Below are 24799 nucleotides of genomic sequence, written 5' to 3' on the forward strand. Positions count from 1 at the left end.
ATCTGCATCTGCATCTGCAAGACTACAAAAAAGGCCGCACTTTTTTAGTAGTAATTTTTTTATTTTATTCCTTGCTTTTATAGCCCACTTATATATTAATCTGATTGGAATCTTCACCTCTTCATTAAAGAGTTTCAATCCCACTTTTTTTCTCCTGTTTTTACCAATAAGACGGGTGGTTGAGTCATTTCCTTTTCTCTCTTCTTCTTTTATCCCATCATTTGAAGATTACAGGTGAGAAAATTTTCAAAAGCTCTTATCTTTTTTCTTTCTGAATTTTGAGCACATGCTTTTATTTCAAGATTTTTTTTGTTTTTATGGCAGATTGATCATCTGGGTCTTTGATAAACCATATTTTGTTTGGTTATTGGCTTCAATTTTGGGTTCAGGTGGATTAGTGGCGATTCGTTGTTTTTTTGTTATGTCCTGTGGTTTTTGAAGGAAATTATCTATTTTAGCTGTATTCTCTGATTTTCTGATTTGATTTTAGATTTTGTGTAATCTTCTCATGGTTTTTGAAAATGGGTTATTGTATAAAGGTTTTCAATTTTGATATCTTGCTTTCAATTCTATAGATACACTCATTTTCTGGTGTTTGTTCTTCAATTTGAGACTATGCCTTCTATTACTTTGCAATGGCCTTTCGAGATGAAAATTAGGATTTGTTTAAGAACAAAACTTTTCCATCCCGCAGTCATTTAACTGGATATGCTCTGAAGTTTTTCATGGTTAATTGCTTCCAATAGAAGCGAGACTGATGAACACTTTTTCTTTGTCATGCAGGTCCTTGGTTTTTCCTTTCAGATTTCATGCTATAACATTTAATCTAAATACTGAATTTACTGATGGGGTCTGAAGGGCCTCCTGCTGTAACAATCCATGTGACAGGATTTAAGAAATTCCATGGAGTTTCAGAGAATCCAACTGAAACTATTGTCAGTAATCTCAATGAGTACATGAAGAAGAAGGGTTTGCCAAAAGGTGTCATACTGGGGAGCTGTAGCGTTCTAGAAACTGCAGGACACGGAGCAATTGTGCCCTTGTACCAGACATTTCAAAATGCCCTTAAAACAAACAACTCTGAATCATCAAATTCTGGGAGAGTTATTTGGGTTAGTTGCCCCCATGTTTCCTTAGCCATCTATCAATCGGCCGCATGTTTCGTGATGATTCTATTTGAATTTTTTGGGTTTTGCTTGATTACTGTTTTCTCTACTTTTTTCTTCAGCTACACTTTGGGGTTAATAGTGGAGCAACAAAATTTGCCATTGAGAATCAAGCTGTCAATGAAGCTACTTTTCGGTGTCCTGATGAGATGGGATGGAAACCACAGGTCAGATATATTCCTTGTCTATGGTATTGTGAGTTAATTTTCTTTAACTATTTTCCCTAATGATGATTCCATTCCATTTTATATTGTGCAGAAAATACCCATTATTCTTTCAGATGGTGGAATTTCACGAGTGCGAGAGGTATATGGGTTTCACTGCAACTTCATTTGTTCCTTTATTCCCAAAAACTGGATCCTATGTTTTCTGACAAACAGAATAATCAATTGATGTTCAAGACTGCTGAATGTTGATGAACTTTTATTATGATATATAAAGGTTTTGTCCATCTCTCAGACTATATTTTATGGTATTTGAGGCCACTTTTCTAGTACATTTTTTCCTTTCCATGAAAGAAAAAGTTACAGAATATGCCATGGCAAGTTATAACTTGCCATGGTTTTAGATTGGAGTCTTGGGATGATGTGCTGTGTTCAGATTGGAAGTACTATGCAGTTCAAAAGAGAGTGTCCTGGCTTGGCTTTGTTTCCTTTTGTTTGTCATCCTGATTGCCTTCACAGTAATGTTAAATTCGCAGTCATGATCTTCCCTGTCTGTTAGTTTTTCTCTTGTGCTTCTTTTTTAGTGTATGCAATCTCTTATTTAGGTATTCCTATCCTTGGTTTCAGGACCTACCATCTCAAACTTTTTTAACTTTCTCAATATTCACATTTTGTCTGATTGTAAATAGAAGGAAAATACATAAAAAGAATTCCATGTTATTATCAGTTTGGACTGAATGGTGATATGTGATGCTGTATTTGTAGATTTCCTCTCTTTTTATGGCCTGAGTCATCAGTTGGATTAGGCAGAACTAGTATCTGTTTTATTATTTAATGGGACCTAATTCCTCTTCATTGGCATCTCTCTTTCCCATTTTATTTTGACCTTTCTAGTGGTCTATTAAGTGTTTCTTTCACCATTGAGTATCAACCTCAAGCCAAAGGCTTTATGTGGCTTGAAATAAAAGCACTGCTAAACATGATTCCTTCTCTTCCATAATTCAGAGAGGTCTATAATTTTTCTTTCAGCATCAAATTTTTCTCCAGTCTCATTTCACAAATCTCAAGATTTTGAAATTCCATGAGAAGTTATCAATCCATTTTGGAGAAAATTTCAAATAAGCTGGATGCCATTTATTTGTCATGTTGGAGTTATTACTGTGACTGCCATAAGTAGATAACTAGATATGCTGCTCATGCCTTCACAAGACAATGTTATTTTTTAGTAGAATGGTCATACATTACGTGTGCTACTCTATCCTTACATATGTTCCATTTGTCCAATATGGATTTATTATTCTCACTTTCTACAGACAACTCTTCCTGCTGAGGAGATTACGAAGGCTTTGGCGAAGAAAGGTTATGATGTGACGACTTCTGATGATGCTGGTCGGTTTGTCTGCAATTATGTTTACTACCACTCTCTCCGCTATGCAGAGCAAAATGGAATACAATCGCTCTTTGTGCATGTACCTCTCTTCTCGACCATAGATGAGGAGACCCAAATGCAATTTGCTGCTTCCTTGTTGGAGGTACTTGCTTCTTTAAACTAGTAATCTATTGGCATCCATTTCCATCATATTTATGTTGAGGGGCGTAAAAGCTTGTAATGTCGCCAACCATGTTTCTGAAAATGGATGGATGGATGGATGGATGCTTGTATTGAAATGGTTCAATAAACAGATGAGTGTATTTGAATGAAAGAAAAATGTGCTTGTGATGGATATTGCTTCTTCTGGACTTCCCTTGGCCTTTTATCAAAAGGTTTTGGCCAATCTTTAAAAGGTTCTTGGAATCTTCTGTTAATATGTGAATAAAATCTGCTTGCTATTATCTTTATGTAAGCTGTTGCTTCTTTTTTGTCACTTCTTCTTTGCTTCACCAAATCATACCTTTCCTTGCAGCAGGGACTTAGCTGTATATGGCTTGTGATTGAATTGAAAATTTTTTGCTTACCAAATTCTGAGTGGAATTTTATTTTGTTTCTATAGACATGTGCAATCCAGTTCAATGTTGCATTATGGAGTTGCTTGGCTATTATTGGAACATGTTTTTCATTGTGTTTTGGAAGCAAATGAATATAAAATAATTTCATGTTATGAACTCCAAAATATAACAAAAACCTTTTTTTGATATCTAAAAAATGTTTTTTTCTGGGAAGAAGAGTTTTTGGTTCAAGAATCTCAATGTCCTGGCAAAATATAATGAAAGAGTGAAATTTTATTTACAGCCTAGGAAGAATCTGGTGGTTAAAATTTAAAATATTAGCATGAAGATCCCATATCTTTTTTTTGTCTTTTGAATGAAAAAGGTGGCATAAATGTCCATAACTTCACTGCACATGGAAGATTCTATCACATTCATATGATATAAATCTTTATTCAGTTGATTGTAAGGATATTAATAAAATACAGAATTACAATCAGGTTCCTAAAAATTGAATAGTTCATTTTATTTTAAAATTATTTGATTAAAATATAAAATTAAACTCTTTAATTTTTTTATTAAAAAAATTATTAATTTTAAAAAAATTAAAAGGGATAAAACAAAATTACATTGACTTCAGCCTTTAAATAAATAGAAGGTTTTAATTTTGCTCACTTGGTAGTTGGTATTGAATTGAAGCATTTAGTTAGGGCCGGCTACCATCCAATTCTGATTTCAATGTTAATGGTATAATTTAATTTGATCAGTATTAATTTTTTGTTTTAAAAAAGAAAAGTTGTAAGGTGAAAGTGAAAAGTTCATTTATTTGTAAGGTGTCCCAATCATTAATTTTTAATAAAATTGAGAATAAACAGAAAACAATCTTTTAAAAATAGTAGAAAATCAACTCATTCTTTAGCTTATTTTATTGTGATTAATGCCCACTTTGCCTTCCTATTTGTATTGATTTTTAACAATTCTACATAAATTAAGCTGTCAGCATTTGTAATACTTGCTCGGATTTTTAACATTTAAATTACAGTCCAATCTTTTATATTTGGGAGTAAGGTTAGACTCTAAAGAAGAGTGTAAGTTCAAGATCTATCAAACCTTACTTGAGCAAATTAGCCCCACGTTACATATTTCAGTCTGGTAACGTGAAGCGGGCCGGATAAGCTATGCGAATGGGGCCGAACAAGAAAAGTCCAGCCCGGTAATATAATAAAAAATAAGAGAGCGGACCAAATCACCTAGCAGTTCTGTCCGCATGCACACCGAAAGAATAAAATACTAAACTAAATAGTCGTTTAGCATGGAGAGTGATTCTGATACATCTGTATATACGGATCTGAGTGATAGAGACACGACACTGCGGCACTATAACAAAAAGAGCGGTTAAACATCATCAGCGGACAAATAAAAAGGAAATAACATATTTTTCTCCAACTACACTTACACAACTATTATAAATTTTATTTTTTATATTTCAAAAAATTGGATAATAATGATAATTTAATTGCTAAAATGTTAAAATAATAAAACATAGAAAAAAAAAAAAAAAGTTAATAACAAGACCTTGGCTCGATTCCATCATCATAGTACTATTTTCACTATGAAAATTTTTCAATTTCAATAATTATTATATTTTTATGTTTATGGAATATTACAATGGGAATTATTACGTTTAGAAAAGTCAACGCCATTCTAATATATTAAATTAATTTTAAAAACGATAAAAATTTATTATACGCTCCATAAGAGAATTCAAATAGGAACATCCGTAATTAATTTTTTATTAGTTCTATAATTTCAAATGTAACTATTTACAATATTCCCTTTGTTTGTATAATCAACGATTTGAAAAGATATGGATTATATAATGCGTTTTTTATTATAGAGGGACTAAATGATTAATTTCATTAACCACAAGGACTAAATATTAATTTTCTAAATGAGAGCTATAGTCAACATGTATCAGAGAAATGGAAAATTCATGATTTGATTTTCTTGCAGTGTAAACAGTAGTTGTTCTGTCCCCATCTCCTCATCATCTTTCATGCTCCATCTTCCATTTGGCACTTCACCACAAGCCTGCCATGACAGAACTATTAATTTCCACTTAGTTTACCTTTCACATGCATGCTACTTCTCACTCTCTTTATATATATCTAGCTTCTATAATCCAAGGCAATCAAAATCTTCTTAACTAAAGCCCCAAAAATGGCAAACACTTCACCAAATTCTCCTTCAAACAACTTCATGTGGTTGGTTAAGGATGATATTGAGCTAATCAGTGAAGCTCCATCAAGAAGACCTTCTTCATATTGCAGTGAAGATGTTTCTGTGACAAGTGAGAGTTTTATAACACTGCCTCCTTCAGGCAACATTACACCATTGACACCCACAGAAAGTGCTAGAGTCACAACGCCTGTTGTATTCTCCGGTGGGGCATCCCCGAAGATACGATATGAGATAGAGAAAGCCTCGCCGGAGAGAGCAAGGAGTTTTGCTCTGAGAATGTATGAGAGCATGAAGAAACATGGATTGAGGGAAGAGGCTGAAAAGGCTGTTGGTAGAGAAGAGATAAAAGAAGAGGGAGGAGAAGGAGTTGGAAGAAAGAGTGAGGAGCTTCTAGGAATGGAGTATTTGTTGAGAGATGGTTTTGTTAGTTATCTACGTGATATGGCTAAAATTACTCCCCCCATTCCTCAACAGGTAAAAATTCTTGTCCTTATTACCATAAAACAATGAAAAATAAAATATTTTTAAACAAATTATTCTCTTAAAAAATATTTTTCACATGAAACTAAATTATTTTCCATGGAAAAGAAAAATAGAACCATAATAGGGAATAATATATGTACAATTATCATTATTATTGTAACTTTTATCTTACAGTTGACGCATCAACATCAGCACCATCCTCATCATGTATGCCTGCATGGCAAATGAAGACAAAAAAAGGAGAAACAGGAATCTTAAGTTTTGGCCTTCATTTAGCATCTCTACTTTGTCTCTTTTTAGTAACTGATGTGATAGTTAGTACACATATATATACTTCAACAGTCAATCCACATGAACTGACCTTGTCCATGAATATATACATATATATTTCACAGGTAGTTCGGTTTTCCAGCATTAAGTACTCGAGGAAATTTGAGATTTCTGATAATGGATATGAAACATTTGGAAATAAGGTAGTGGGATGCTTCATTGGTCCCTTAAGAACTCTTTTTGGGGAAAAGAATTCTATATGGCTGCAGGTTCTCAAGGGGGTGGATGGATACATTATGCCTGGATCAATGACCCTACTACTTGGTCCACCAGGTAAAATCACACTTACTTAAAGAGGTAGAATTGCTATCAGTCTAAGTTTGCAAGTTTGCCAAAAATGAAGTCTAATGTTGAAAGAGTCTCATGTCATTGGCAATATCAAGAACTTCTACACTAGATTTCTAATGTTCAAAGTCAAAGACGAACATGGTAAGACATTTCTTTGCCTATAAAATCTTACAGGAAGTGGAAAGAGCACTCTTCTTGAAGTTCTAGCAGGGAGGGTAAAAATGACTAAGGACTCGATGATGGACGGCCTGGTAATGTACAATGACAAACATGCCTCTGAGGTTCGTCTTAGTAGACTGATCGCTTACATTAGTGGCCAACTCAATAAGTAAGATCTATATCTCCTGGTAATTAAAGTATGCATGCATCAACACATGTAATGGCTATATTTATACTAAGAACGGAAGACAGATTAAGATTTAATCAGGCATATTAGATAAAATCATTCATAATATGAACAAGTGAAAATGCAGTCAGCTACATGATGATCATGCATACAACTCACAGGGATTATTATATATTCATAATTGAGAAGTTTAGATCAATTACTTGTACAATTCCAGGCACATTCCACTTCTTTCAGTTCGAGAGACTCTTGAATTTGCAAGGGACTGTACTCAAGGCCTTCGGCCAGAGAATTTTACTCCTCAGATGAGGAAATTCTTTGCACATGCGCTTGTGGAGGGACAAGATCCATTTCTAGAGTATATATTGGAAATATTAAACTTGAAGGAGATACAGCACAAACTCACTGGAGATGCAATCTCTGACACTGATCGCCAGAGGCTGACAACAGCTGAGTTAGCTCTTGGAACGTATTCTGTCATGCTTTATGATCAACCTTTCTCTGGGTCTGACTTAGCAGCTACGTACAGCCTGGTGGATACTATACGAACCATTAGCAGGATTCAACAATCTTCTGCAATCATGTCACTGACACAACTTTCACAGGATATTTTTGACCTTTTTGACAGGATCATATTACTTGGTGATGGCCATGTTTTATTCCAAGGCCCTCGTCAAGATGCTGTTCCTTACTTTGCCAAGCTTGGGTTAGTATGGAAATTGTAACAGTAGTTAAAAAGGGCTGCTTTTATATGCACATTTTCTTTCAACAATAACAATTGCTTCAGCTTAATGTTAAAACCAATACCAATCATCTGATAGGTATACAAAGCCCTCACATGTCGAATCCAATGAATTTCTGGAAGACATTGCAGCTGGAAATGGTTCTCAGTACAGAGCACCAGGAGCAACATCCTGTACCCTACATGAACTTGTGGAGTGCTACAGGGCTTCAGATGACTACAAAGATGTGATGAGAATAGTGGATAGAGATGATGTGAAGCGCACCTATTGGGTGGAAAGCGAACCTGGGCTTACATTGTCTCTTAAGACACCATCCGAGTACCATTTCCCAGCCAATTCCCAGCTGAGACGAGAAACAGGTAAGCAAGTCATTCCACAACACATCAAGATCTGATTCCTGAATGTTACCTCTGTTTAGTCCACTGTGACAAGATGCATGAAGATGGAAACAAGTCTGCAGTGCTCTAATTTCTAAACAATCAGGACATTTTTCATGAAATTCATAACTCTAGATATCACATTTATACGTTGCATGATTGCAGAATTGGTGGTTGCCGAGCTCTCAAAAAAAGTAGGACATTCAGGGGGAATTGAGAGTACTGGAAGAGTAGAGGTTGGAGATGTAGTCACAGCAATATCCATGAACAAAGAAGAAATGAAATATCTTTCTGTAGGTCCCCAAAAGATCCAGCATCAACGCGCCTTGCAAGTGTACTCTATGCTAAAGCAGGCAAGAGGCAATATTCATCTCCAAGTCGAGCGCTACAAAAATGAGGTAACTGCAACCCACTTGCAACCACTAGAGAACCACTTTGAGAAAGAGCTAATGCTTAGAACATTAGTTTCCTAATGTTACAGAAAAGTTCAAGAATAAAATACAATTCAAGAAATTCAGCACAGAGTGTTTGATATGTAAATGGGGATTTTTCGTTATATAGGACGAGGAGTACCATGCTCAATGGGAACAGTTCCAAAGGCCCTTTGTTCAAACATGGTGGAAATCTACCAAGACTCTCATCAACAGGCAAATCAAAATTACCAAAAGACTTCATGCTTTAATAAAATTAAGGCTCTTCCAGGTTAGTACTGCCATATAATCCATAGCTTTCCCTGCTCATTCAAACTACAGGAATTGTCAATCGACAGCATCCACAAAGATAAGTTGGATCTGCACACAGATATGAAAGAAAAATCTCCAGCATACATACATGATCTTAGAAACTCACCCATCCTTGAACTTTGCAGGCAATCATACTAGGCATGTTCACGGGAACACTCTTCTACAAACTCGGGGGTCAATATGACCCACAGAAAATGAACTCAGTGAGGGCTCTAGGGTTTGTATCCACCATGAGCATAATGCTAATAAATCTGGTTCAGCTTCCTTTATACATGCTCCAAAGACCAATTTTTTACAAGCATAGAGCGCAGAGATTTTTCAGAGTTTCTTCATACATAGTTGCTCATTGCATAGTCAATCTCCCGCAGACCCTCATTGAAGTACTCTACTAAACTTTCTTCCCCTATTGAAGTAACCATGACTCCAAAGAACTTAACTCTACATTGTCCAATCTCTGCAGGCACTGGCATATACTGTCTGCATTTATTTTCTAGCTGGGCTATCATTGGCAGGAAATGGGGCACCATTCTTTGCTTATTTGGCTCTCTTATCCTTAGTAGCATACTTTGGTTCATCTATCTTCTTCTTTCTAAGTTCAATCTCTTCAATTCCAGAAGTTGGGAATGCTTTGGCAGGTAATTTCTTCAAAAAATTGTTTCCCTGCACAGGTGATATATAAGACCTGAATGAGCATGAAATAATTCAAGGAAGAACAGAACTTAGAACATAAGAATCTAGTTAACAATATTTTCGGATTTCCTTTCCCAGGTATCAAGATTTCAATTGAAGAATTGAGGTGTAAATTCATAATATGCAGTTATGCACATAACGCATGCTTTTTGCAGCCATTCTTAAACTAGTAAAAAAATAAGTTGTGGCACAGAGTATTGATCTAGTCCTAATATAGTTTATTGCATAAGGCTTAATTTACCATGTGAAAGTCCATATCAGAGGCAATCTCTATCACTGAAGACACAAGGCACATTATAAAATCATTGGGAGCCAGTGTCACTCTTGGTTAATCCACTTTCATCTTTACATCTTGCAGGCCTAGTTGTCTCAATCTTTCTACTCTTCAGTGGCTTTGTAATCTATCCATCTAATATTCCAATTTACTGGAAATGGCTCATGTATGTGAATCCAATTCACTGGGCCAATGTCTCATTTTGCTGGTTCCAATTCAGTAACAGCTATACAGATCCATGCTCAATCTACATTAGTCAACTCCCCTTTTGTGACCAGTTACCAACACTGACAGTTGGACAAGCATATCTGAAATTTTATGAGCTTTCTGAAGATGCTAGGAGGCCCTGGCTACCTTATGTCGTTATCCTAGGATGGACACTTGTTACTAATTTCTTGGCATTACTGGGGCTAAAGAATATAGAATTTTCAGGGACAAGCCAGTCATTGCCCTACCTGAGAAAGACCCCAATGATTAGCAAGTATAGAGAAGATGCAGAGAATGAGTCATTGTCATACAACAACTACAGTGAGAATTTGGGGAATTCTGATACTTCCAGATTCTCTATGCCACAAACTTCATGGATGGGCTATGGAAAAATGAAGCAAAATTGTGGAATAGAAAGATGGGTAGAGGAATTCCATGTTGATCTTGAGAGGAATGGATTAGACCTCCCTCTAGAACCAGCGACTCTCCTTTTTGAGAATGTGTCCTTCACAAGGTATTTTAATCTTCCATCTCGAAAGCTAAACCTTTCTCATCTCACCTCTCAATCCTCATTTTAAATAAAGCTAGCTTAAAGGAAAGTAGTGCCCAAGGCTTTATAAGTATTACATACCCTATCCCAAATCAACTTGGGATTTAACACAGACCTTGGACATAGATTGCACATTCAGCAATTGATCATTGAAGAAATAACAATGCCATACTAAATCACATAAACATAGGAGAATAAAAGTGTAATTTTCAACAATATAGATACACATACACATGCATATATTTTTAACATTTTACTATCCATGCATCAGGTACAATCAAGGAACTAAAGACAATACAGCAGCTTTCAGCAACATCACAGGCTATGCTAAACCACATCATATGGTAGCTATATTGGGTGGTACAAGGACAGGTAAGGCCACGCTGCTTAAATGCCTAGCTGGTAGGGTACCTTCCACTGGTAACCTCAGCGGCAATATACAAGCATATGGCTTTAGAACAGGTGCTGCCTTTTCACGATTAATAGGCTATGTTGAAAAGCTTGATGCACATCAACCTTACCTCTCTATCCGTGAATCCCTTCAATTCAGTGCTGCACTTCGTCTTGGAAAAGCAGTTAACTCTTTAGGCCGCTCTATCCATGTTGAGCTGATCCTTAACCAACTCGGTTTACTTCCCTACTCCAACCATTTGGTTGGTTCCCTCTGTGATGCCACTGGAAAAACATTTGAGATTGCCAAAAAGATAACAATTGCAGTAGAGCTGGCAGCAAATCCAAGTATTCTCTTTCTTGAAGAACCAATATCCGGGCTTGATACTGCAGGAACTTCAACCATTCTCAATATTCTCTCTCAATTGTCAAATTCAGGTCGAATCATTATAGCGTCTCTCACACATCCCAGTACACGCATATTGTCATCCTTTAATCTGGCTCTGATTCTAACACATAAAGGGCATCAAGCATATTTTGGCCCGGTAGGATGTAACTGCACAGTGTTGCTAGACTATTTCAAATCAATACCAAAGGCTCCTCATTACTCCAAAAGACAAAGTCCTGTTAGCTACGTCATGGGGGCTCTTGGCTTCGATATACAGAAAAGGCAAACTCATTTGCTGAATTATGCAGAGATTTATGAAGCTAGCTCTTTACAAGCAGCTAATTCTAAAAAAGTTTGCAATGTAAGGAAAATGATGAAGGGAAAAACAGCAAACAATCTGGCTTCTACTTACCCAGCTCCATATTCATGGCAAGCTATTTTGGTACTACAAAGAACACAAAGATTTCTATGGAGGAATGTCCAATATACATATGGAAGACTGACAGGCTGTATAATGATTGGTCTCTTGATGGGCTCTTTATACTATCAGATTGAGTACAAGGACATATATGGTGTGACTTCACGTACACTTTACATATACATGCAAGTTATACTTATAGGAGTGATCTCAGCCAATAACATCATTCCTCAGATTGGCACAGACAGGTTGGTTTATTTCCGAGAGAAAAGGGCCAGAATGTATCATCCATTTTTTTATCCAGTGTCATGGGCAGTGGGTGAGATTCCATATTTTTTCATTGCTACACTTGCAGTAGTAGGGATTGGGAATGGCATGGCAGGAATTGGAACTGAATCAATTGCAGTGTTCCTGAAGTATTGGTTGGTGCTCTTCATTTTCACTCTGTGTGTAACATACTTTGGGATGATGATCACTTTCCTAGCACCACTGCCAACACTAGCAGCATTTGCAGTGTCAATTGTGACATCTATGTGGGTGTCAGCTTCTGGTGTAGTTGTTGTCCTTTCTGATATAAGTTTCTACCGATGGATGTACTGGAGCAACCCCTTTCAGTTTGCCATGAATGTCATGACTTCTATCAGTTTCTACTGCAACACAAAGGAGTGTGCATCAAATTGCAGTTGCCCCAAGTTGCCAGACAATTCTTTTGTGTGGGATAGAGTGGCATCAATAAGAAGCTTGAACCAAGAGAGAGGCAATATAGACATACTCATATTATCTGCAATGTGTTTGCTGTTTGCCAGCCTTGCTTTCATATTCTTCATTGTGCTAAAGCACAACTCACCCCCGCAATCATAGATTGGTGGTCTCAATCACATAGATATAAGTAAGAAAAGAAGGAAGACAACAATGGAGCAAGTTGCATGGACAGGAAGGGAATTAAGCATCTCTACTGGACAACACTAAATGTCCAAAAAGGAAGCCATCAATAAGGAGAACAAAGCTAAGATTCTCAACCTTTGTTTGTTTTTCAATATAAAATTCACCTTACCAGCGTGTATAAATACTTCCTAGTTAATAACAAATTCATGACTAATTGCCTCCTAGTTTTAGCTTTCAGTTCCCAACTATTGGGAAACCTTCTTCCTCTACTTAGCCTTACTTATCCCTCGTTCAGGCTATACAGGAATCAAAGGTCCTACTTTGTCCATTTTTAATGATTCTATACCGCTGCATGATATTATCCAATAAAGACCTGATTAGCAAGGATGTGTATCCTAAAAGCAAAAACAAGACCAAATACAACTAATGCATTCATTGGGTAATAATGTTACATGGAAAAATGAAAATCAACAATAGCACAGCACCGAGACAATCTTATTACTATCTGAGAACAAAAACAAGAGAAAAAGTAAAAGCAAAAAGCAAGTCAATGACATATGGGAAACTTTACACGATAACAACTATCAGGCAACAATGACGAATAACAAAAACTGTGGCCGCAACACACCTAACCCCAAGAGAAGGCTTTAGCTATGGAGGCAGATTTCCCATGACATTCCCATGCTACATCTCGCCACTAAACTGTGATTGTGAATCATTATGAGGATAACATGAATCGGTAGACTAACAGAAGATGAGAGGAAATTAAAGAGAAATATATATATATATATATAAAGCATATCTATATATCTAAATTTATATTTATTGTGTAAGGGATCATAAATTAATATGTTAGTATCTTTATTATTATAATTTATATATAACTTTTAAACTTTTTATCGCTATTGTTAATGCGTTGTTATAACATTTTTCATATAATATATTAATTTATAATCAAAAAATTTAAAATTAAAAATTAACTATATTTTTAAAATAATCAATAAAATTTAATATATATCTATATTTTTAATTATAAAATATGAAAAATGATATATTTAAATTTATAATATATCTTTTTAATTATATTTCTATTATTAATAAATTTAACTATATATATATAATTATATTTTAAACAATTAAATTATTAAAAATAAATTATCAAAATTTATTATATTAATTATTATAATAATTTTAGTTTTTTCACTCTTTACAAAAATATAATCTTCATCCATCAAACCCATCAATACAAACTCTATTCCATATATTTTCAAATAATTCGTGTGTTTAAATTTTCTTTTTTTATTATTTTTTTAATATAAAATATAAAATTTTAGAGATATCGTTCTATTTTTTATCAATAATAAAATATATTTATATTATAATTATTGTAAAATATTCATACTATTACAATACATTTATTTAATATAATTGATGTATTAAATTTTATCACTCCAACAATTATCATATATAAAAGATATTATGATAAAATAAATTATTCTTCATCACAACCGCCACTAACGCCACCATCGTTGACCACAGTTGAAATTTAATAAATTTTACTTTTTAATAATTAATTTCTTAAATAAAATTTTTTATTAAATATTAATAATATATGATTATTAATACTAAAATTTTTTATTTCTTTTTATTGCAACTGAATTTAATATATAGTGTATGAATTTGTGTTTTTCACTATTTTAAGTTTAAAAATTTTAAAAAAAAATTAATATAAATGTTCAGTTTTTCAATATTGTTAGCTTTGTAAGCATGGTCTAACGTCTAACACGATACAAGTGGCGGTGCATGCTCGCATCATCACTGATCGATGAAATTCAGTTTCAACATATACAATCCTTAAGCGTGCTTTTAGAACAAGAGTGAGGAAACACTCAAACCAGGGAATTTGATACTCTCACTCGTATTTATGATACAAAAAGGTACCGTTTTGACGAACCGATTGCAGAATCCTCATGGCTGGATAGAGATAAATGGGGATCTGTTCTGAGGGAGTTGTACAAGAGGGATGTAGCACGGGGGTGAAAGGAGCTATGGACATGGAGTTTACGTAGCACTGGAGCATCATATTGAATTCAAGACTGCCATGCCATTACTCAACTTCCAATTTTCTTAGTTATAGGGATCAAGATAACTCGCTCCTCGTTAAGAAATCACGGTTATACAATCAAATTAACCATTTATTAAGAAAAATTTATCTGAACCCATTCACACCAACTCCAAAAAAAAAAAAATTCACTCCATTGGCTTTGGCAGAAAACAAAGGAGCTCTACTATGAAAAACTCAACTCAAAAATAAAAGATAATGCGATCTCAAATTATTATTTAAAAAATTTAACACCCTAGAATAGAGGGAGGGAGAAACTGTCACAAGGGCATGTCCAACTTGCAATCATCCAATAAAAGGAAAGCATAGCTGCCTTAGAAAAGGTTCAGGCTTCAATTGAAAAAACTGCTGAGCCTGAGCCAGATCCTGTGCCTAAGCCTGAGCCCCCTCCATCATCAGCATACCCATATTAAAAACGCAAAATACATGTCTTCTAGTAGTAGAAATATAAACAAGCCACTTGACCTTCGTCTGCTTTTGTAATGTTACAATATGTTGTGATACAGTAACAGGGGTAAATCAGATCACCCATGGAGGCTTGGGCAAACATCATGAACCACGTCTCTAAATCTGCTGCTTTTACATAATAACAAGGTGATAACAACAAAATGACAGGAAAAAAGAAAGATGACTCAAATAGCATAGGTAGAGGGGGAACAAACACCATAGCTTCCATATCTGGACAATGCATACATCACTTCGCCAACTCTCTGCTACATTTCCTGTCTAATCATGAGCCAAGAAACGTGCATTGCTTTCGTGCATGCTCTGGTATCAATTTCGCCAATGTCTCACCCGAGACGCCCTTCAATTCTATATGAACAAGCAAGAGCAATATCATTAAGAGGCGTTATGTAAATGGGGACGGTAACCTTACTACAAAGTCTTTAGTTTGATAAGAACTTCCTACCATGAGATTTAAAGTTAAACAACGGTGGAAGGTAACGTCCATTTGGCAGGCGTGTGTTTGGGTCACGTAACTCATCAAAAAAGGGATGAGTCAAGGCATCCAACTGAAATGGAAGTAAAAAGATAGAAAAATAAGGATCCAATTCTTGCAAAACATCAAAACAAAGCACAATACAAAAACCCCCAGCTATTATCATAAAGAGAATATCTGACAATAGACTAAGTTCTATTTAGTAATTTTGATTTAAATGACTACATAGTTAATCTCTTATATGACTTCATCTAAGCATTAGTTCTGATTGCTCCAAAATCTGATTTAAATGACTACATAGCTAATCAAAAGACTTGAAAATTATAACAGCAAAAAAGCAACATTTATAGAGGACAAGTTCAGTAATGTATTTCCTAGAAACTATTACGCAGTAAAAGGGGTAAAAATAAAACTCACAGCAGTGCACCGCAGGTTAGGAGAGTATTGCAGTAGCCTTGAAACTAAATCAACAGCTTCAGCAGGCATGCGCTTGTGGAATATCTAGAAATGAGGAAACAAACAAGAACCAGTGAACACCAATGCTGATTTATTAAAAATCAACATAATTTGATTAAAATTTGAGGTACCTTGTGCCATGGATGAGCTTTAATCTGAGGAAACTTGTATTCTGTGTAATTTGGGTTCATGCATTTAATTTCCTCTCTTGTTGGAGTGCCCAAAACCTGCAAAAGAGTTGCAAAATATATTAATCATAAGAAAAATTAATACTAAAAATGAAGCGGTTACCAAATCTGGAAGAGTTTCCATTTCACACCATACTTAAAACTAATAAATTATACAAGGAAAAGGTGATTTTAATGGAAAACAACTGTTGCTTGATGGTTAAAAAGCTTAAGATGCAAAATTACCTTGATAATCTCAACAAGCTGGTCAACTCCACTTTCACCAGGAAATAGAGGCTGAGAGAAATGATACACTTATTAAGATTTTGTGGCGATTACAAACCCAAAATAGAATACAAAGAACCTGGTATACAAAGTTCCTACCTGTCCAAGAAGTAGCTCAGCAAGAACACAGCCAGCAGACCATATGTCAATAGCTGTTGTATACTCAGTTGCCCCGAAAATGAGCTCTGGTGCTCTATAATATCTAGAACATATATAGGATATATTTGGCTCCCCTTTTACCTGTCAAAAGAAATTATCGAACAATCTAAATCCCAATCCATCAATGATAACTCCTTCATGACAATAAAATAAAAAATAAATATAAAAATAAAGCATACCAAGACTTTTGCACTTCCAAAATCACACAATTTAACCTGGTGAGTATGAGGATTTACCTGCACCATAAAAATATTTTTTCGTGACTTGAAAAATGTGCTGAGTGATTTAGAATAAAAAAGGATGTGAACATAACTTGTCCATCATGCAACCCAAGTATACAAGATGATAAAACACATATTCATGTGAACTTACATAGAACCCGACTCAGAATACATATAATTTAAAATTATCATCCTCCTTATCTATAAGACTGTTGAAAAGGATAATTGTGTAGAAAGCGCATAACAAAATAATATCTTAATCATATGATTCATGAACACCAATGGCTTCAGAACAATTGCATATTTGTATATTAGAGTTTCCCACTTGATTTACACAATCATATACAGAATTTATAAGTGCCACATTAACCATACCAAAAGATTTTGAGGTTTAATGTCCCGATGACATACTCCAATTGCACGATGGATGTATGACAATGCCCTGAAGATCTGTCAAATTATCAACAATATGTCAATATCTTGCCAATGTCAAAGGCAAAGATGAACACAACATGACAAAAAAAAATGGACAAGAGAAGTGATAAAAAAAATAAAATGCCAAGTATGGCAACCATATGAGCTTGTTCAATTCTTTAATAAAAGAGCATCCCAATACCAAATTCAAGGGCCCCATGCCATACCTGGTACGCATAAAGTTTCACATATATCAGTGGCATCCTCTGATTCAACTTGTTGTAGTGTTTAATCACCCGGTGAACAGTTTCAGGGACATATTCAAGAACCAAATTAAGGTAAAGCTCATCCTTTTCAGTTGTTGAAAAGAAGCAATGCTTTAACAAGACCACATTTGGATGGTCAAGAAGACGCATGGTTTGCAGTTCACGGTTCTTATACCTCTTATCTTGAAGAACCTTCTTTATAGCAACAGTTTCACCAGTTTCCAAACACTTTGCCTGAATTGAAAATCCCAAATAGATGAATCTTTACAAGTTAGTTCTGACCTGCAAAAGGCATAGCAATATGTAATTGCCCAGTCACTCAACCAAATGCAATTATGCCAGACCTGGAAAACAACCCCGAATGATCCATGTCCAACAACACGTTCAGCCATGTAGCTTATAGTCTGGAATTGGAGATAGATAACATCAACATAAGACAAAAATAAGCAAAATGATAAAAATCAGGGGCAAAAGAATAGAGGATTCATTTTAAAAGCATCCCCACCACTAATGGAGCTTGGGAGCTGGGAGCAAATAGGGGTTCAATAGCTCTTGATAAGGGAAACAAAAACAGGCAATACCTGCTTTGGCTGGCCATTTCTACCACCAATTGTTGTAACTATAATATGACCTGTCTCTGTACCATTGCCATCAACTACTGTTGCTTCTACTTCCTAAAAGGAGAGGAGAATTAGTTAGTAACCTATATTAAAAAAACAAAAGAGAACAAGCAAAGAAGCAAAAATAATAGAGGGATTTATAGAATTGCATACTTTGTCATCCCTAATTTTCATATCATTCATCTCCTCAGGTAATTTATCCACACCAGCATTATGGCCACCAGCTTCTCTCATACCAGTAGGTGCGATGCCCACAGAAGCCATTCGTTGGACAAGTTAAAAATGTGTCTTATCCTTGCACTACGATAGAACTAAACATTTACCTGTAAGTTAACAATCAGAAAATATTAGCAAAGCCATATAATGTACATTATATTTCTCAGCACTCTCCTAGCCTAACAGCATTTAAAACTAAAGCAAGCACATATATAGAAAAAAAAAAAAAATTCAAAGTCCAAACCGAATTAGTATATCTAAGCACGAGCCTCATAACTGATGACTGAATTTACCAAAAAACTTTCAGTCTCTGTCATCCTGATCAGAAAACCATAGCTTTTATCTAAACTAAAAAACCGATAAATTCATTCCTTTAACCCCTTTCTTCTGCAAAGACAATAATATTAAAGAATTTACATTTGAATTTTTCCTAAAATATTGTAAATTAGTATATAACATCTTCTAGGCAAATTAATGCTCAATTGGCATGAGAACTGCCTATGAAATCGAGCAATCATCCTTCGCTCATGAGTTCATATCACAACGCAATCATCATTAGATAAATAACAAATGCATTCCATTTATATATATCTGTGTGTGTGCGTATGTGTGTGTGTGTGTGTGTGTGTAAACCACATAAAGCTATGAATCCATTTCCACAGATTGCATACATTAAAAAATTTATGAAAGCTATTTAATGTCAAATACTACAATATTCATAGCTTGACCTCAATGAACCCAAATTTTATATACACGTTAAACATACATGATAATCAAACCAAAAGGCCTAAAGAGATTCTGAACGACCAGAAACAGGAGGGGGAAAAATGAAGCAATTAAGTCATTATCTTTATCCTTCCAGACCCAAAAACAGAAAAAATAAATAAAAATAAAAACTGTATATTAACAAAGATCTAACAACAAAAACATACAAATAGAACAGAAAATTCCCTAAAAATATAGATGATCAACAAAATTCGAAATTTAAAACAACAAGGCGATTGTCAGAAGGGGGAAAAACCTACAGTCTCTAAATAACAGAAGAAGCGAACCCACACGCCCAAATCAAAACGCCGACGAGATCCAACCCAATACAAACCGATCTAAACCCACAAAAACCATCAACCAAAAACCCAAAATTTATTTCGAAAAAGGCACCACTATATTGAATATATTATAAAAAAAATTCAAAAAAAAAAAAACTTCAAACAAACAGAGAATCAGAGGATAAAAAGCATACCGATAGTACCAGAAAAAAATTTCTGGGTAGGAAGAAGAAGCAACCAAAACGATATCGTATTAGCGAAGTAGGGGATCAGACAATAGAGAGAGAAAGTGGTGATGATAGATCCATTTTTTGTAGGTTTATGTGTGTATAAGGGGCTTCGTCTTTCTCTTTTGGTTTTTTGTTGCGTTGTTTTTTTCTTTCTTTTTCTTTTTTTCTTTTCTATTTTCTACGATGCGCTGGTTACAGTCAAAGATGATCATTAAAATAATAGCGAAAATTTGTTTATTTAAAAGAGAAGAAAAATGAAAAAAGGTTAATTTTTTAAATAATTATAGGAAAAAGAAAAGTTAATTGTTCGAAGTTGAGACTGGTTTGGGTTTTCCCTTTTATTCTTCCAAGTTTGGATTTCTTTTGTTAATTTTTATGAAAGATAAATATTTTTTTAGCTTTTTAAGGGGAATTATTTAATTGATTACTAATTTAAATTTCATTTTCAAAATTTTGTTTCTAATTTTGATGACAAATAAACTCCATTTAATATCTGTAAAATTTTGAACCCTTAAATTTTATTTTTTTTTTAAATTAACATGAATTATAATTGTGCATACATATATTTATAAAATTCAAATTATTACTTAATTTTTCTATTATTAGTTAGCAATCTAATAATAATATAAAAATTTTAAAATTAAAATTCATTTTATATTTTTTATGTTTAAAAAATCTTTTATTTAAATTTAATAGATTCAATAATGCTATAAAATATTTATTTTACTTTATTAATAAATTAGAGATACATGATTTTATATAAAAAAAATTATATTTATATTTTAATATTTTTATTTATTATATATTTCAATTTTAATTGTGATTTGATAAATATTTAAATTTATTAAATAAATTATTTCATTAAAAATATTCTTTAAATTATTTTTTATAAATAAATAAAAATTTATTATACTATTTAATGTATTTAATATTTTAATAATTATTTCAGGTCAAATTTAAATAAAAAATAAATTTTGACATTTTTAGCAAACTGCAGATGATTTTTGTATGAAAAGGTGGCCTGAATTATGCTATATTTACCTAAATAACCACACATATTTATGCATAAACCAACCACCCCTTACCAGCTGGAGGAGGGGCAGTTGGGGCATTAAATTGACAAAATATTGGCCCACTCCTGGATTTTGGTGGTTATATATTTTTAGAGTAATTGGCTCCAACTCCCTCCTTGCCTAAATCGCCCACCAACCAAAGGCCATAATCTCGCCCACCTCACCTTCTTCTTCTTCTTCGAGTAGTTGCGTTCGGTGAGTTCTAAGAATCTTACCTTTGAAGCAAAACTTCCCTTTTCTCTCTCAATTTCCTAGTTTTTAATAGCCCCCTCTTCTCCTGCTTCAACAGAGCATACTTTAAATTCGAGTGTTCTTAGTTACTCTAGGTGATTGTGTTGTCGCAGATCTTGAATTGTATTTCAAATGGCTCGGAAGAAGATTAGAGAGTATGATTCCAAGAGACTTCTCAAGGAGCATTTGAAGCGCCTTGCTAATATCGATCTCCAGATCTGCTCTGCTCAGGTTTCTATCTAAGCTTAATTGTGCATTTATTCACTTTGTATTTGCGATTTTAGTGTGATCAGATAAATTGGTAGTACGACAATGGTGTGGAAGTTGAATAAATTAATATGAGTAGATATGATTCTATCTGAATTTTGGTAAAATTCTACTGGGTTTTTCTTTATTAGTAGAAAATGTGATGTAGGTGACTGAGTCTACAGACTTCACAGAGTTAACAAATCAAGAACCATGGCTTTCTTCTTCAAAATTAGTGGTGAAGCCCGATATGTTATTTGGGAAACGTGGGAAGAGTGGCTTGGTAGCTTTGAATTTAGATCTAGCTCAAGTGGCAGAATTTGTGAAAGGACGCCTTGGCGTTGAGGTGATCATTCAATCAAGCTAAGTGAAAAGCTTTTGTTTCCCCTTTCTTTAGTGATTTAGATCACTGATATGCGAATTTATTTTTCTTTAGGTTGAAATGGGTGGCTGCAAGGCACCAATAACTACATTCATTGTTGAACCATTCGTTCCACATGACCAAGAATTTTACCTCTCAATAGTTTCTGAAAGACTTGGCTCCACCATTAGCTTTTCAGAATGCGGGGGCATTGAAATTGAAGAGAACTGGGATAAGGTATGCCTTTTCTGTTAATTCCGATGCATGTTTATTTATTTCTCTCCTATTTTTCTAGTTTATATTGCTTCTTGCTTCTGGTTGGAATATAGTGAAAATTGCTACATATATTTGTTTAAAATTATTAACAGGTTAAGACCATTTTCCTTCCTACTGAGAAACCTATGACCTTGGAGGCATGTGCTCCGTTGATTGCTACACTTCCTTTGGAGGTTAGTTTCAGCATATTATCATTTTCCATTTATTTTTTGGTATAGTGTTCATATTAAAGTTACTTTACTTTCAATGTTTATCTAAAAGAAGAAAAAGTGGTTGATTGAGGCATTATATTCTTGATGCCACCAGACTTGTCAGCTTTTCTCATACTGTTATATGTATTGACTACTGTTTAAAGTTATCCGGGGAAGTCACATTTCTCGGCAGCTATAGTAGAAATGTTCACCTAGGATCACTGGATCAGGGTGAGAGGAACTGAAATAGAATATATATATGTCATAATAACAAAAAAGAACACCATAGCTTCCTGATGGAAAAAGAGCATTATAACTTGTTGCCAGTCTGAAATATGAGACTCCTTGACTTGCCAAAATGAATAAATGGATAACAACAGATTTTATTGATCAAGCTACAGCCAGTGGTGGGGTAATCAAATTACAGGTGTGGTCAATGCTGTTAGATGCTTGCAGCTTTCTGATGCATTTCAAATTTCTCAAGATTAAGAACTCATGTAATCTTGCAGTTGTTTTTGTGTCTCTGTTGTTCTATGAATTCCAAGGTATTTAGCATTTTCTAATTATATTTCTAAACCATTGTAGATTAGAAGTAAAATTGGTGGCTTTATAACGGGCATCTTTGCTGTCTTTCAAGGTAAGTGTTGTTTAAGGTTTAATAACTGAATTATCCTTGCCATATTCATTCAACATATGATATTACTCAACTTGTAAATAAGATTAAGATTGCCTTTATCTGAATCTGCTCAATTTTATGTGAAATGAGCATCACAAAGCATGAAGTTAAATTCTTCTTGTTGGTAGTATTCACTGCACTCTTCTTTTATATATGCTTCACAGATCTGGACTTCACTTTTCTAGAGATGAACCCATTTACCCTGGTAAATGGAGAGCCATATCCATTGGATATGAGAGGAGAGCTGGATGACACTGCTGCCTTTAAGAATTTCAAGAAGTACATATTTGTTGACCTTTGTTTTAGAAAAAAAAAATTGTAAAAGGCTGCTTTGACATTGGAATTTTTTCAGTTGATGTGGATGGCTCATCCAAATGTTTCTGTGCAACAGGTGGGGTAACATAGAGTTTCCTCTTCCTTTTGGAAGAGTTCTCAGCCCTACTGAAAGCTTCATTCATTCACTAGATGAAAAGGTAATTCCCCAGATGTCAGGAGTGCTACTTTTATGTACCTCTTTTGTCTTTGATTTAGTTATCTAAGCCTGTGTGTTATAATGAATTTGGAATTGCCCCTGCTAACCATAAATAACATGAATTGATGACATTCTTGTGTTTACAGACTAGTGCGTCTTTGAAATTCACTGTTTTGAACCCAAAAGGTCGCATATGGACGATGGTTGCTGGAGGTGGTGCAAGTGTTATATATGCCGATACTGTAAGTTCTTCATTTCACATCTTTGGCATTTTTCCAGTGGTCATTGTGGATGTATTCTATACTCTATATCTGTTGTTTTAATTGAGGCATTTTCTTTTCATTCATCTAGGTTGGTGATTTAGGTTATGCATCAGAGCTTGGCAACTATGCAGAGTATAGTGGAGCTCCTAATGAGGAGGAAGTCTTGCAATATGCAAGAGTTGTAATTGATGTAAGAGACAACATATGTTTTCTCTTTTGTTTCTTTTGTTTATGAATTATGCGGACTCAAATATATTGAGGGAAAATGTTCCTTAAATTGGCGCAGTGTTCTACTGCTGATCCTGATGGTCGTAAAAGAGCCCTTCTTATTGGAGGTGGCATTGCTAACTTCACAGATGTTGCGGCTACTTTCAACGGTATCATTCGAGCCCTTCGAGAAAAGGTATTTTTTTCTAGTTGAATGGACTCAAAATTCAGTTCAATTTTTTAAACATTTGTTTTTCTTACATTTAGCTATTCTTTTATCCTCTCAACAGGAATCCAAGTTAAAAGCAGCAAGAATGCACATCTACGTTCGAAGAGGTGGTCCAAACTACCAGACTGGATTGGCAAAGATGCGCTCTCTGGGACAAGAGTTGGGAGTACCTCTTGAGGTAAGAAATGACAATAATTGGGCCTTGTGACCCTTGCTTCCACATATACACAACTTATAACTAGCTGAATTGCATACTACTGAATCTGTTTAGAGACATTGGGTAGTAAAACTGAAATCTTCTTGCACTTGTTTTTTGAAAAGACAGCAAAGTGGAAAAACTCCAATATACTTGAGACATACGTGTATATATATTCTTTCATTTTTTATAATCTGGAAATTATTTTTCTATATATTTACATATTCGCAGTTTAACAGTAGTCAATTCATTTTTCTTCACAGGTGTATGGGCCTGAGGCCACAATGACAGGCATTTGCAAGCAGGCCATTGATTGCATAATGTCTACGGCATAGTTCTGCAACCCATCCTTTTTATGGATGAGCATGGAGAAAAACAATTTGGAGCAACGTGTGTTTTAAAAGATAATTTTGCGTACAAGGCATGAACCCAATTTTATAAATTTTCCTTTTTTAGGTGAAAAACTTGATTGAATGGTTTCCAGTCCTTGTAGCTGTGGCATTTACTTTACTTGTGGCATGAATTGGACCCATACGTGTATGTGATGTGAAAGACATGTTTGTTGTAAAAACAATCAATAGGCTAATAATTTGAAAATTGGATGCAGTTGTGTTAGATTCGTTGCTG

At 34.5% G+C, this 24799-nt stretch overlaps 4 protein-coding genes across 7 annotated transcripts; 3 read left to right on the plus strand and 1 right to left on the minus strand.

Annotated features, from left to right (window-relative positions):
• Positions 1-78: 78 nt before the first annotated feature.
• LOC110623372 (pyrrolidone-carboxylate peptidase) lies at positions 79-3169 on the plus strand. 2 transcript variants are annotated; one of them, XM_021768287.2, is made up of 5 exons: positions 79-234; positions 784-1112; positions 1229-1333; positions 1425-1472; positions 2644-3169. In XM_021768287.2, the coding sequence occupies exons 2-5, from the start codon at positions 846-848 to the stop codon at positions 2881-2883; spliced, it is 660 nt and encodes a 219-aa protein (XP_021623979.1). In that variant the 5' UTR covers positions 79-234; positions 784-845; the 3' UTR covers positions 2884-3169. The 2 variants fall into 2 exon arrangements, with proteins under 2 accessions (XP_021623979.1, XP_021623980.1); XM_021768288.2 differs by lacking the exon at positions 79-234 and adding an exon at positions 319-389.
• Positions 3170-5479: 2310 nt separating this feature from the next.
• LOC110623354 (ABC transporter G family member 37) lies at positions 5480-12974 on the plus strand. Its single transcript, XM_043959689.1, has 11 exons — positions 5480-5971; positions 6376-6583; positions 6773-6926; positions 7162-7650; positions 7766-8046; positions 8230-8462; positions 8626-8766; positions 8933-9187; positions 9268-9442; positions 9856-10492; positions 10800-12974. The coding sequence occupies exons 1-11, from the start codon at positions 5516-5518 to the stop codon at positions 12583-12585; spliced, it is 4815 nt and encodes a 1604-aa protein (XP_043815624.1). The 5' UTR covers positions 5480-5515; the 3' UTR covers positions 12586-12974.
• A 2194-nt stretch (positions 12975-15168) lies between these two features.
• LOC110623071 (shaggy-related protein kinase NtK-1) lies at positions 15169-19924 on the minus strand. The gene is made up of 13 exons (XM_021767925.2): positions 19716-19924; positions 18413-18582; positions 18221-18313; positions 17984-18043; positions 17601-17873; positions 17335-17409; positions 16918-16974; positions 16679-16819; positions 16541-16591; positions 16259-16354; positions 16089-16172; positions 15642-15744; positions 15169-15544 (listed from the first exon to the last, which is right to left on the minus strand). The coding sequence occupies exons 2-13, from the start codon at positions 18521-18523 to the stop codon at positions 15462-15464; spliced, it is 1227 nt and encodes a 408-aa protein (XP_021623617.1). The 5' UTR covers positions 18524-18582; positions 19716-19924; the 3' UTR covers positions 15169-15461.
• A 948-nt stretch (positions 19925-20872) lies between these two features.
• LOC110622885 (ATP-citrate synthase alpha chain protein 2) lies at positions 20873-24787 on the plus strand. 3 transcript variants are annotated; one of them, XM_021767587.2, is made up of 13 exons: positions 20873-21019; positions 21169-21286; positions 21471-21647; positions 21738-21899; positions 22031-22111; positions 22715-22766; positions 22970-23084; positions 23197-23278; positions 23424-23519; positions 23629-23730; positions 23827-23943; positions 24038-24154; positions 24436-24787. In XM_021767587.2, exons 2-13 carry the CDS (start codon positions 21188-21190, stop codon positions 24505-24507), a joined length of 1272 nt encoding a protein of 423 aa, XP_021623279.1. In that variant the 5' UTR covers positions 20873-21019; positions 21169-21187; the 3' UTR covers positions 24508-24787. The 3 variants fall into 3 exon arrangements, with proteins under 3 accessions (XP_021623279.1, XP_043816045.1, XP_021623278.1); XM_043960110.1 differs by having other exon boundaries at positions 20920-21019; positions 21114-21286; XM_021767586.2 differs by having other exon boundaries at positions 20929-21286.
• The last annotated feature ends 12 nt before the right edge of the window (positions 24788-24799 follow it).

The sequence above is a fragment of the Manihot esculenta genome, chromosome 9 (genome assembly GCF_001659605.2).
Source record: "Manihot esculenta cultivar AM560-2 chromosome 9, M.esculenta_v8, whole genome shotgun sequence".
Classification (NCBI taxonomy): domain Eukaryota; kingdom Viridiplantae; phylum Streptophyta; class Magnoliopsida; order Malpighiales; family Euphorbiaceae; genus Manihot; species Manihot esculenta.

Bases quoted from the DNA above. Each gene is read 5' to 3' on its own strand.
- LOC110623372 (XM_021768287.2), top strand. From the start codon at position 846: ATGGGGTCTGAAGGGCCTCCTGCTGTAACAATCCATGTGACAGGATTT. The intron at 1,113-1,228 runs GTTAGTTGCCCC...TTTTTTCTTCAG, and splicing joins ATTCTGGGAGAGTTATTTGG to CTACACTTTGGGGTTAATAG. The intron at 1,473-2,643 runs GTATATGGGTTT...CACTTTCTACAG, and splicing joins GAATTTCACGAGTGCGAGAG to ACAACTCTTCCTGCTGAGGA.
- LOC110623354 (XM_043959689.1), top strand. From the start codon at position 5,516: ATGTGGTTGGTTAAGGATGATATTGAGCTAATCAGTGAAGCTCCATCA. The intron at 8,463-8,625 runs GTAACTGCAACC...TTCGTTATATAG, and splicing joins TCGAGCGCTACAAAAATGAG to GACGAGGAGTACCATGCTCA. The intron at 9,443-9,855 runs GTAATTTCTTCA...TACATCTTGCAG, and splicing joins AGTTGGGAATGCTTTGGCAG to GCCTAGTTGTCTCAATCTTT.
- LOC110623071 (XM_021767925.2), bottom strand. From the start codon at position 18,523: ATGGCTTCTGTGGGCATCGCACCTACTGGTATGAGAGAAGCTGGTGGC. The intron at 16,592-16,678 runs GTAGGAACTTTG...CATTTCTCTCAG, and splicing joins CTGAGCTACTTCTTGGACAG to CCTCTATTTCCTGGTGAAAG. The intron at 15,545-15,641 runs GTAGGAAGTTCT...TTGTTCATATAG, and splicing joins GTTTAACTTTAAATCTCATG to AATTGAAGGGCGTCTCGGGT.
- LOC110622885 (XM_021767587.2), top strand. From the start codon at position 21,188: ATGGCTCGGAAGAAGATTAGAGAGTATGATTCCAAGAGACTTCTCAAG. The intron at 23,731-23,826 runs GTAAGAGACAAC...AAATTGGCGCAG, and splicing joins ATGCAAGAGTTGTAATTGAT to TGTTCTACTGCTGATCCTGA. The intron at 23,944-24,037 runs GTATTTTTTTCT...TCCTCTCAACAG, and splicing joins TTCGAGCCCTTCGAGAAAAG to GAATCCAAGTTAAAAGCAGC.